At 42.3% G+C, this 13080-nt stretch overlaps 1 protein-coding gene and 1 long non-coding RNA gene across 2 annotated transcripts in view; one reads left to right on the plus strand and one right to left on the minus strand.

The window, feature by feature from the left end:
- LOC144898373 (uncharacterized) overlaps nt 1–13080 on the plus strand; it is a 205986-nt gene that overhangs the window by 143169 nt on the left and 49737 nt on the right. The gene's annotated exons all lie outside the window — the stretch shown is intronic.
- fbn3 (fibrillin 3) overlaps nt 1–13080 on the minus strand; it is a 127467-nt gene that overhangs the window by 38511 nt on the left and 75876 nt on the right. Inside the window, exons 10-21 of the mRNA XM_058073253.2 lie at nt 10745–10897; nt 10303–10593; nt 9131–9274; nt 8849–8968; nt 8658–8783; nt 7090–7212; nt 6510–6785; nt 6373–6426; nt 6172–6297; nt 4455–4580; nt 4222–4341; nt 59–196 (exon numbers count right to left, since the gene is read on the minus strand). Coding sequence (XP_057929236.2) covers nt 59–196; nt 4222–4341; nt 4455–4580; nt 6172–6297; nt 6373–6426; nt 6510–6785; nt 7090–7212; nt 8658–8783; nt 8849–8968; nt 9131–9274; nt 10303–10593; nt 10745–10897 — 1797 coding nt within the window. The remainder of the gene's footprint in view (nt 1–58; nt 197–4221; nt 4342–4454; nt 4581–6171; nt 6298–6372; nt 6427–6509; nt 6786–7089; nt 7213–8657; nt 8784–8848; nt 8969–9130; nt 9275–10302; nt 10594–10744; nt 10898–13080) is intronic.

Below are 13080 nucleotides of genomic sequence, written 5' to 3' on the forward strand. Positions count from 1 at the left end.
AATACTGAATTGTGCAAACACGCGATGCGCCGCGTCCCAAACAAGCGTAGATACTCACCGATCTGGCAGGGCTCACAGGGGCTTCCCCAGGCGGCTCCCAACGTGGAGCAGCACTCGGACTTGAGCGTGGCGCCGTTGATGTTGACCTCGCAGCGGTTGTCCTGTACGGTCAGCCAGCAGGTGCTCTTCATGCTATCTGTGGAGTGACATGCGGAGACGAGGCTTGCTATGACCAAAGTGCACTGTTGCTTTTGGCAGACATTTTATTTTTACAACCAAAATGAGTCGTGTTTTACACTTTTACACAATCACGTTTTTGGAATGACTGCTTCACCCCAAGTGTGTGAAGGAGCGATATCGCAGGTCCTTTCTTCCTGCAGCTGTCAGACTGTACAACCAGTACTGCTCCCAATAGACTATAGACCAGGGGTCTCAAACACGCGGCCCGCGGGCCAAATGTGGCCCGCAGGACACCAGTTTGAAGCCCCCTCCTTGATATAAAAGTTTAATGTTAGTGCGGCCCGCGCAAGTTTGATATGGATGCTGTATGATATCATGTACCCAGAAAAAATTATTACGTTTGATTAATGTTCATGTTAAAGGTTAAATAACTGTTAATAGTTATCCTCCCTATCCGTGTGGAAGTGGTAAGTTTTTGGCTATTTAAGTTGAAAGGAAATAACTTGAAGGCTACCGGTTAGGTCGCTAGCTCTCTAGTTTGTGAGTTAGCATGTGTCTCAAGACCCTGCAGTTGCGCAATATGTTGTAAATAAAAAGAGTATAAATGTGACTATAGTCGTGTTTTGTCATGTCTACAGGGCTCTAATAATGCTTTGTTCATTTTAATATGAAAAAAATCATTTGTCTACCCACCAACTATATGTGGTTTCTTAAGTTTTTATTATTTGCCCTTTTATTATTATTATTATATTTATTTATTACTGATTGATTGATTTTCTTTATTCTTGATTTGTTTATTTATTTTTTCATCTTATTTTGTGTAGAAAAATAAAAAGTAAGATATTTGAGAACAGTGGAATGTTTTATCAGAGCTTTTATTGTAGAAAATCGGAACCAAAGCACTGAAAAATTTTTTATATTTTTCTGTTTTTAATAAATGCGTTTGTTTGTTTTTTTTTGGAAAACCTGATGCGGCCCAGCCTTGCCCAGACACTAGCTCCAGTGGCCCCCAGGTAAATTGAGTTTGAGACCCCTGCTATAGACTATGTACATCTGTGCAATATTTTGTTTTTTATATTTTTATATTCAGTATAATTATTCTATACTCCATTCACTGTGCAATATCTGATCAAGCTCCACGTGGAATATCAAGCTCTAAGTGCAATATATTAAGTTCCAAGTGCAGTATTTTTATAATGCCTCATATTTAACTCATAGTGTATAGATGGGTCATATATTTAATCTCATTTCATATTATCTTGCAAACTGTATTTGCATATAATGCTGGGTGAAATTGTTAATTTGTTGATACTTAGGTTGTTTATATTGTTTATTTTTATATTGTGTATTTTGTACTGCTTAACTGATTCTGTTCTCTTGCTGCTCTGCAATGCAAATTTCCCCACTGAGGGACGAATAAAGCCTTATCTTATCTTATCTTAATTTCGATATCTGATAGTTTCAGGCCAGATTTAGTCAACGAAAAAACAACTTCTTTTGTAAATAACTTCATGACATTTGAAGTAAATGAATATAAATTTTGGAAACATTGGACATAATCAAAAAATGAATAATATACAGGTACAAATCCCATAGTTTTTGCATGTTTATGTTGTTTGTTGTGAGTAGTCCCACTTTGTTCGACAGTCCTTCAACGCACCATTGAGCATTCGCTAACTTTGTGTAAATAAAGTTAGGGTTGACAGTCGATTAAAATTGAATCCCGATTAATTGCACTGTGTTCAAAGTTAACGCATAATGAATCACACTTAATCGCAAACACAAATTAGTTTTTTTTAGGGCGCGTTAACGGAGGTTTTCTATTTTTTTGGCACACGTGCACACGTCTATTAGCCAATTACCCAAATTATTACCCAAATTTTAGCTCGCAGTTCAGAGCAAAAAATCAGCCGAGAGACACCTTGCATCTAAAAAAAACCCCACTAAAATACCATTGTATAAATGACAATAAAAAAATACAGTTAGCGCTTCAGTACCGTCTCTGGCAAGTTGATAGAAATAACTTTGGTCTTGTTGCAAGACACATCTGCCATTAAAGACAATTTACTATCAAAATACCCTTTACTTTGTCAATTTTGTCCCCAGCGTTAACTTTGACAGCCCTAAATAAAATACATTCGAGCGCTACAATGATCTGACATCGTCTCATTTTGTCAACAAAAACTCACACACAACTTCGTCATATTTTAGTCATCAAACAGCCTTTTTTAGCTCATCACCGTCTCGTTTAACAAAAACATTTTGTCATTATCATCGTTGATGAAAATAACAGCGCTAAAGTGCATACTTCACTTGTTCCAAAAGCCAATAAATTCATTTTTTCCGCAAAATACACCCTATAATGACAACATGAAAATATTATTTAAATGTTTTTTTATATGTAAGTGTCATAATCTGCATCGCTTCCTGTGTGACAGTTTTGTGTTTCATGTTGTCTGCCTTAGTTCCTGCTTTCATGCTCTTATTTTGTAGTTTTTCCTGTGTTGGTCTGTCCTGTGTTCCGTCACTTTTATTTTCTCGTTTCTACGCGCACCTGTTTGTAATTTGATTGTTGTCTTTAGTTCAGAATACGGCCCGCCCAATCTTTCCAAAGTATTTCATTTAAACTCAACATACAACCTGGCATCATGGCCTGAGCCAACCTTTTGATGGTTTTATCAATTTCGTTTTTTGACATGGTCTGTTGTTTACAAAGTGCTCCTGAAAAAAGGGACACAAGCACATAATAATAATAATAATAATTATTATTATTATTATTAGATTATTATAATTATATTATAACTATTATGATTATTATAATTATTATATTAATGCTAATTATTATATTAATTATATATAATAGTATTGTTATATTTGCATATTTTACATAATAATAATATAATTATTATTTTCATTTTATTGTAATTATTATAATATTTTATTATTTTTCATTCATTCATTCATTTTCTACCACTTTTCCTCACGAGGGTCGCGGGGGGTGCTGGAGCCTATCCCAGCTGTTTTCGGGCGAGAGGCGGGGTACACCCTGGACTGGTCGCCAGCCAATCACAGGGCACATATAGACAAACAACCATTCACACTCACATTCATACCTATGGACAATTTGGAGTCACCAATTAACCTAGCATGTTTTTGGAATGTGGGAGGAAACCGGAGTACCCGGAGAAAACCCACGCATGCACGGGGAGAACATGCAAACTCCACACAGAGATGGCCGAGGGTGGGAATTGAACCCTGGTCTCCTAGCTGTGAGGTCTGCGCGCTAACCACTAGACCGCCGTGCCGCCACTATTATTTTTTAAATATTTAAATATAAAATAATAAATAATAATAGCAGATTGCATGACAATTTTACAGATACAATAATACCAGGTGGACTGTTACGTGTAAAATATATAGTCTGCCCCCCCCCCGTAAATTTTGTCATATCAATGCGGCCCGCGAGTGAAAAAGTTTGCCCACCCCTGGGCTAGGGTCATAATATTATGAGGAAAAAATTTAATTTTAGTAGCATGAAGTAGTTGTTTTTTCAAGTCATAATAAAAAAACAAAACACAAAATAAAGTTGTCATTTTTGGAAAATGAGGTTGTGAAAAATGGTATAATATTATGTGAATAAAGTCAAATATTACGGGACTAAAGTCATAGAACGAGAAAAAAAGGCCAAAATTAAGAGAGTGTAGTTGAACAGTAGGCTTTTTCTCCATCAGCATATCAGTACGTGGCCCTGGCTGGAAAACGCATGGACACCCCTGACATAAAGGATGTACTACTGGAAGCTTAAGCTGAGTCCATAATGTATGATAATGGGGGTGAAGCATGCAAATATTCATCAGTTAATGACCGTACAGACGCTTGGGGGTGGGCACAGTGGCAGACTACATTTGTCTCTTCGGGTGAAATCTACACTAACGTGTCAAATTAATGAATAGACTCCAAGGTCACTGTTTGTACCGAAAGCTATGCTAACAGTAGATTTGAGAGTGGACTGTAGTAGTACTTGGCAGAAGCATGTCTTACCCACACAGATGGTGTTGGTAGAGTCCAGCTTGCTCCCGTGGGTGCACTCACAGTTGAAGGACCCAACCACGTTGCGACAGACCCCGTTGACGCACGGGTTCGACTCGCACTCGTTGATATCTGGAAGGATTATCCGAGTGGATCAAGCGATTAACAAAGCAAACTTCATGATGACCTTCATTAAAAATAGATGGAAAGCAGGAGGCTGTGTGTGTGTGTGTGTGTGTGTTCACCTTCACAGGTCTCTGACTCTGGCTTGAAGACAAAACCTTTAGGACAGGAGCATGTGTACGAGCCAGGAGTGTTTCTGCACAGGCCATTGTCGCAAAGCAGGCGGTTCACCAAACATTCATTGATGTCTGAGAGAGACGTAAAAAAAGTATTCATTCATGAAACAAGCATTCTAATATATGTGCAAAGCATCAAGAAGGTTTTTGCAGTATTTATTATATTATGTGCAACTTCCTGATATAATAAAACCCCATAACACGGAACACCTAAATACAAAACGAGTCTAACACAATGTTATAACATGAAATGTTGTAAAATGAAATGTTGTAAAATGAAATGTTGTAAAATGAAATGTTGTAAAATGAAATGTTGTAAAATGAAATTTTGTAAAATGAAATGTTGTAAAATGAAATTTTGTAATTTGAAATCAATTTAAAAACAGCACACCACAAAACGCTATGAAACGCCATCACACACAACACCATAAAATCAACAAATTTTCAACAGCAAATGTCACAACATGTAATGTTGCAACAGCATAACACAAAATGTTGTACTACAAAACACCATGGAACATCTAAATACAAAACGCTGTACCACAAAATATTGTAGTACAAAATGTTGCAACATTAATTGTCGCAACACAAAACAGCAAACACAAAATGTCCTACTTTAAAATACCATAATATGAAATATCTAAATCGGGAATACACGATGCAACATAAAATGTCAACACAAAATTTCACAACATGAAATGTTGCAAGACACAACACAACTCAACACAACACAAAACCCCGTACTACGAAAACAATGATGTGACCAACGTCATAATATAAAGGCATACGTAGCACAAAATGCTACAAAACATCCAAGTATAAAACGTCATAACACAAAACACCATAACATGAAATGCTGTAACACGAAATGTTGCAAAATGGAATGTCATAACATGAAATGTTATGCTAATAAGCTAAAAAAAATTGAAATACCATAACAAAAAATGTGTAATGTTGCAACACAAAACAGTACAAGGTTGCATAACAAAATATATAACACGAAAACACCATGACACAAAATACTTCAACTTAAAAACATCAAATGTCATAACTTGAAATGTTGCATAAAACATCGGACTCCAAAACAGAAACACAACAGAAAACATATACATACAAAACATCGTAGCACACAATGCCGTAAAATGAAGTTTTAACACAAAACATGCTATAAAAATGCTATAACAGAAAGCATCTAAGGTCAAAATGTTGTAACACAACACCATAAGATGAAATGCTGTAACATGAAATGTAGCAAAGCTACGTGGATGCGGGCAGGTGTTTGACACGTTTTAAGCTAGCTTGTCATCATAAATGTAAAAACTGAGGGCTGCACGGTGGTCCAGTGGTTCGGTCCCATCCTCGGCCATCTCTGTGTGGAGTTTGCATGTTCTCCCCGTGCATGTGTGGGTTTTCTCCGGGTACTCCGGTTTCCTCCCACATTCCAAAAACATGCTAGGTTAATTGGCCACTCCAAATTGTCCATAGGTATGAATGTGAGTGTGAATGGTTGTTTGTCTATATGTGCCCTGTGATTGGCTGGCCACCAGTCCAGGGTGTACCCCACCTCTCGCCCGAAGACAGCTGGGATAGGCTCCAGCACCCCCACGATCCTCACGAGGATAAGCGGTAGAAAATGAATGAATGAATGTAAAAACTGACTCACCGACGCAGGTTTTGCCGCTGGTGTCCGACTCGTAGCCGATGTTACAGATGCAACGGTAACTTCCTCTCAGATTCTCGCATATGCCGTTCTGACAAATGTCTGGGTCCAGGGCGCACTCGTTGATGTCTGGGAAGAAGTCAGTGAAAATGGCTGAAAGTTTCTTCAAGAGTAAGGTGTTTCTTAGATGAAGATTCCACCGACCTCTGCCATCAGCTGTGATGCCAATACCGCTGCTGCACACAGCCTGGAACTCAGCTGCAACACACAAAAGACGACAGGAATACCACTAGCAACCTCCAAATGCAACCACTGCCATTTGTGAGGGACCACAAAGTTACCTGAGTTTCTGGACGGGCACGGCTGGCACGGTTCTCCAAATCCGTGTTCGGGGTTGGCGCAACAGCACTCAGACTTGGTCACCGCTCCGGGGAAGGGACGCGAGCACGTGCCCATCTTGATTGCGCCGTAACATGTGGTCCTCATGTGTGTGTCCACGCACACTCTCCCGTCCACGTCAATGGCCAAGCCAGGCGGGCACTCGCAGCGGAAGGAGCCCTCAGAGTTGATGCAGCGGCCGTTCATGCAAATTCCGGGAGTCTGACACTCGTCAATGTCTGGAGGAGGGAAGGAACATCCATTACAAATATTCAATATCACATCACGCTCTGTTTATTTCATTTTTCCTTTTATGTCCCAGAACACCCATCCTGTCCTTGTTCATTGTTACACTACCGACTCCATAACGTGCTGTGACAAGAAATTTACCTTAAATATCATCCAGGGGGCCACAGATAATTAATGGACTTTGAATATGTGCATTAGAGAGTTCTAATAATCTTAAAAAGGTACTTAGAAGTGTGACCAAAAACACAACAGAAGGTTTATTTTCACCGTGTGTTGTCGTGTTTGTATACATACCAGTGCAATAGCGTCCATTGGGTGCGAGGGCAAAACCGGGCTTACAGATGCACTTAAAACTGCCGTCTTCATTGATACACATGCCATTGAGACACATGTTGGTGGTGGCACATTCATCGTGATCTGTAGGAGGAGACCATAAAGCAATGTCAAAGTACATATGCAAACATTAAAGAGGAGAATTGTTGGTAATGAGGAAGGCTGGAGTTTCACTGACTCATAGGTGCTTGAGGAGGAAGACTCGAGTTTCACTGACTCACAGGCGCTCGAGGAAGACTCGAGTTTCACTGACTCATAGGTGCTTGAGGAGGAAGACTCGAGTTTCACTGAATGAGAGGTATTCGAGGAAGACTCGAGTTTCACTGACTCACGGATGCTTGAGGAAGACTTGAGTTTCACTGAATGACAGATATTCAAGGAAGACTCGAGTTTCACTGACTCATGGGTGCTCGAGGAAGACTCGAGTTTCACTGACTCATGGGTGCTCGGGAAAGACTCGAGTTTCACTGACTCATAGCTGCTCGAGGAAGACTTGAGTTTCACTGACTTATAGGTGCTCAAGGAAGACTCGAGTTTCACTGAATGACAGGTATTCGAGGAAGATTTGAGTTTCACTGACTCACGGGTGCTCGAGGAAGACTCGAGTTTCACTGACTCACGGGTACTCGAGGAAGACTCGAGTCTCACTGACTCATGGGTGCTCGGGAAAGAGTCAAGTTTCACTGACTCATAGCTGCTCGAGGAACACTCGAGTTTCACTGACTCAGAGGTGCTCGAGGAAGCTCAAGTTTCACTGAATGTCAGGTATTCGAGGAAGACTTGAGTTTCACTGACTTATAGGTGCTCAAGGAAGACTCGAGTTTCACTGAATGACAGGTATTCGAGGAAGACTTGAGTTTCACTGACTCACGGGTGCTTGAGGAAGACTCGAGTTTCACTGACTCATAGGTGCTCAAGGAAGACTCGAGTTTCACTGAATGACAGGTATCCGAGGAAGACTCGAGTTTCACTGACTCATAGGTACTCAAGGAATACTCAAGTTTCACTGACTCACGGTTGCTCGAGGACGACTCCAGTTTCACTGAATGACAGGTACTCGAGGAAGACTTGAGTTTCACTGACTCACGGGTGCTTGAGGAATACTCGAGTTTCACTGACTCATAGGTACTCAAGGAAGACTCGAGTTTCACCGACTCATAGATGCTCAAGGAAGACTCGAGTTTCACTGAATAACTTGTACTCGAGGAAGACTCAAGTTTCACTGACTCACGGGTGCTCGTCAACCATCTACAGGTTGAGCGACTAGAGCATTTCAACGAGTGAAACTCCAGCCATTAAACGGAATGGAGTTTCCCATCCCTATCGACTCCAAACAGGAAGTGACAAACAATATGACGTTACTTAGCAAGTCAAGCGACTTTTAGGACAGCCAATGGCTACTTCCTTAACTGAGCAGTCAGCAACACTGCCCCTCAGGAGAGTCATGCATCTCCACATTTTCAATCATGGGTGGGCTTGATTGAAAAACCTGGACCCTGGTTCTAACTGCTACTACTCAGTCTCCTTACCAATACAGTTCTTGCCATCAGGCGTGAGCTCAAAGCCAGCATTGCAGATACACTGGAAGCTTCCCTCTGTGTTGACGCAGCGGCCATTGCGGCACATCACCCCGTTGACAATACACTCATCGATATCTAAAGACAGGGAACGAGGATTTGATTGACACATATGTACAAGTATTTGTCTATGTCTGCCATACCGATGCAGGCTTGCTTGGTGGGTGTTCCCTGGTAGCCCTCGTGACATTTGCAGTGATATGAGCCCGGGGTGTTCACACAGTCACCATTGATGCACGGGTTACTCACACATTCATCCACATCTGCAGAAAGAAGCACAGGTATTCATTTTTGCATATTTATAACCGCATCATCTCCAGTTAAGTTCCACACACTGTCAGAAGATGGCAGTGCAATGCAATGGTAGCAACACTACAGCAGGTCCGTGTAGAAGAGGCCTGATGTTTGTGGAGTACGTTTCTTACCAATACACTCCCCGCGGACATCCTGCTTGTAGCCCATGTTGCACTCACAGCGGTAGCTCGTGGGTGTGGGAATGCAGCGACCATTCAGACACAGATTGGTGAAGTGCTTGCAGATATCGATGGTGTCATTCACCGTGACGGTGCCTGGCGAGACGCAAAGACACGTCAAAGTTTCAACACTCACTAACACGCTCACGTTTGCCATTGTAAAAGTACTGGTTGGCTTGGCTGCTTCTTATTAGCCCGGGGCACATTCTAAACATAAAATGTAACAACAAAATGAAAAAAAACAACAATAAAGTAAAAAAAAATTGAAAGAAATAAGTTGTAATCTAACAAGACAAAGTCGTAACTTTACATGAATTACGTATAACATCACAACATTATGCGGAAAAACATCATTTAAATATACAGTAAAAAAATAATATTATGAGAAAGAGACAAAACAACAAATAAAGTTATGCTTTAAAAAAATTAGGTTGGATAAAAAGTTCAAAAATCAAAAATATCAAAATGTTATGGGAATAAAGTCACATTTTTTTATTAAAAAGTTGAAATTGTTGTAAAAAAACGCAGAAATAAAGTCAAAATGTTAAAAGAAAAGAGTTTATTCTAAGAAAACACATTGCAATTGTAGATGCAAAAACTTGTAAACTTTTAAAACTAAAAAAAAAATTAATTTTAGTGATATTTTAAGGGAAAACTTTTGCTTTTTGAAAGTCTTAATATTATGGGAAAAAACAACAAAATAATAAAGTTATAATTTTATAAAGGGCTTGTGAAAAAATTTATTACAAGAACAAAGTAACAAAAAACATCATAGGAATAATGTCATAATGTTACAAGAAGAACATTTATTTTTTACCATATTTTCTCAAGAAAGTTTAAATGTTTGGTAAAATAAAAAATAAAAAAACAGCAGAAATGGACGACAAAACAGGTGTAATTTTTACTGACTCACAGCTGCTCGAGGAAGACTCGAGAATAAAGTCAAAATATTCAAGGAAAAAGCTGTATTTTAACAAGAATACAGCTGTGCAATTATGTAATTTTTCAAATGGATTATGAAAAAAGGTCTTTTGACTCTATGATCATGGCTAGAAAAAATTTGGACACCCTTGGGCTCCAGGGTCAGTGAATAGAAACTGGATGGACAATAAAGAGAAGCTGACCTATTGGGTGGGTTATATGTCCTCCTCCATTGCCGCCAAACGTTCCTCCATTCCCGCCAAAGCCGCCTCCGTTGCCTCCATTCCCTCCGAAACCTCCTCCGTTGCCTCCGAAGCTTCCTCCGTTGCCTCCGAAGCCACCTCCACCGTTGCCGCCGATACCTCCGTTCCCGTTAGGCATACCAGGGAACTTGTACCCGTAGCCGTTGTTGCCGGGGAAGTGTCCGTTGGGGTAGCCGTTCGGGGGGCCGTGTCCCTGAGGAAGGCCCACGATGCACAAACGACGGAATTCGTCTAGGAGATAGAGAGGCGAGCAACACATGATATAATAAGCGGTATGTATGCATGGCACGTAAAGGAATTTGTGGAGGGTTTGGCAAACGGCCTATGAAGAAATCATTCCGTTGGGCATGACTGTGGAAAGGAATACAGTCTTGACGCTCACCAGAGCCTCTCACTGGGCACATCTCAGGGATCTGCCCCAACGCCCAACAGCGGCCGGTGTCGCAGCAACACTGCATCTTGGTGAACTGGCCCGTCTGCTCTGCTGCACATCGACCGTTGGCCAGGGCGGAGAAACAGGTGCCCACGCGTTGGTCTGCAAGAGAATTGGACATATGGGATGGTTTCATCTCACCGTGTGAGTTAATATTAGCTACTAGCTACTAGCTACTAGCTACTAGCTACTAGCTACTAGCTACTAGCTACTAGCTACCAGCTACCAGCTACTAGCTACTAGCTACTAGCGACTAGCGACTAGCGACTAGCGACTAGCGACTAGCGACTAGCGACTAGCAACTAGTGACTAGCGACTAGCTACTAGCTACTAGCTACCAGCTACTAGCTACCAGCTACTACTATAAGTATTATAGTATTGCACAACAACATACAAAAGTTGCAGGTGCTAAAGAATACTACTATTACAGTAATTACTTGTCACTTCAGTCTTTGAATACCACTACTTCGTTCTTGTTCCAAAATATAATAATCATGCTTTTGTGTGGTTGAAATCCCTAAAGTACAACATGTTCAAGCCCCCTGGGCACTTACATATGGCCCATAGCTAGAACCGCTACTGCGTGGGACTGTACAGTTCTTTTTTTCATTTTGACATAATGTACTAACACGAAAACCTCAAAATCTGAGTAGGGAAAAAAGGTTGGTGTACATTCATTACAGGTACATTCTCAGACAGTCCCATCATAATGGGTTTATGCGTGAAGGCAAACGGGTCGTACCTAATCTAATTGGGGCGATTCACATACATCACAGTAAGGCTACCGGTCTACTCGCACTTGGCAGCCCTACTAGCATCTACTACCAATACCTGGCAGCCCCATTGGCAACCCTACTAGCTACTATCTACCTACTATGTACTTGTACATTACTTTCTGGTGTCTACTAGTACCTGGAAGCCCTACTGGCGGCCCTATTGGCGGCCCTTCTGGTGTCTACTAGTACGGGGATGGCCCTGTGAGTGTCTACTAGTACCTGGAAGCCCTACTAGCCCCTACGAGTACCCGGCAGCCCTACTAGTGTCTACTAGCATCTACTAGTACCCTACTGGCATCTCCTAGTACCTGGCAGTCCCACTGGCGGCCCTACTGGTGTCTACTAGTACGGGGATTGCCATGTGAGTGTCTACTAGTACCTGGAAGCCCTACTAGCCCCTACAAGTACCCGGCAGCCCTACTAGTGTCTACAAGCATCTACTAGTATCCTACTGGCATCTCCTAGTGCCTGGCAGTCCCACTGGCGGCCCTACTGGTGTCTACTAGTACGGGGAAGGCCCTGTGAGTGTCTACTAGTACCTGGAAGCCCTAGTAGCCCCTACGAGTACCCGGCAGCCATACTAGTGTCTACTAGCATCTACTAGTACCCTACTGGCATCTCCTAGTACCTGGCAGTCCCACTGGCGGCCCTACTGGTGTCTACTAGTACGGGGATGGCCATGTGAGTGTCTACTAGTACCTGGAAGCCCTACTAGACCCTACGAGTACCCAGCAGCCCTACTAGTGTCTACTAGCATCGACTAGTACCCTACTGGCATCTCCTAGTACCTGGCAGTCCCACTGGCGGCCCTACTGGTGTCTACTAGTACGGGGAAGGCCCTGTGAGTGTCTACTAGTACCTGGAAGCCCTACTAGCCCCTACGAGTACCCGGGAGCCCTACTAGTGTCTACTAGCGTCTACTAGGACCCTACTGGCATCTCCTAGTACCTGGCAGTCCCACTGGCGGCCCTACTGGTGTCTACTTGTACGGGGAAGGCCCTGTGAGTGTCTACTAGCACCTGGAAGCCCTAGTAGCCCCTACGAGTACCCGGCAGCCATACTAGTGTCTACTAGCATCTACTAGGACCCTACTGGCATCTCCTAGTACCTGGCAGTCTCACTGGCGGCCCTACTGGTGTCTACTAGTACGGGGATGGCCATGTGAGTGTCTACTAGTACCTGGAAGCCCTACTAGACCCTACGAGTACCCAGCAGCCCTACTAGTGTCTACTAGCATCGACTAGTACCCTACTGGCATCTCCTAGTACCTGGCAGTCCCACTGGCGGCCCTACTGGTGTCTACTAGTACGGGGAAGGCCTTGTGAGTGTCTACTAGTACCTGGAAGCCCTACTAGCCCCTACGAGTACCCGGCAGCCCTACTAGTGTCTACTAGCGTCTACTAGGACCCTACTGGCATCTCCTAGTGCCTGGCAGTCCCACTGGCGGCCCTACTGGTGTCTACTAGTACGGGGATTGCCATGTGAGTGTCTACTAGTACCTGGAAGCCC

This window comes from Doryrhamphus excisus, linkage group LG4 (assembly GCF_037039965.1).
Source record: "Doryrhamphus excisus strain RoL-2023G ecotype Guam linkage group LG4, RoL_Dexc_Guam_v1.1, whole genome shotgun sequence".
NCBI lineage: Eukaryota > Metazoa > Chordata > Actinopteri > Syngnathiformes > Syngnathidae > Doryrhamphus > Doryrhamphus excisus.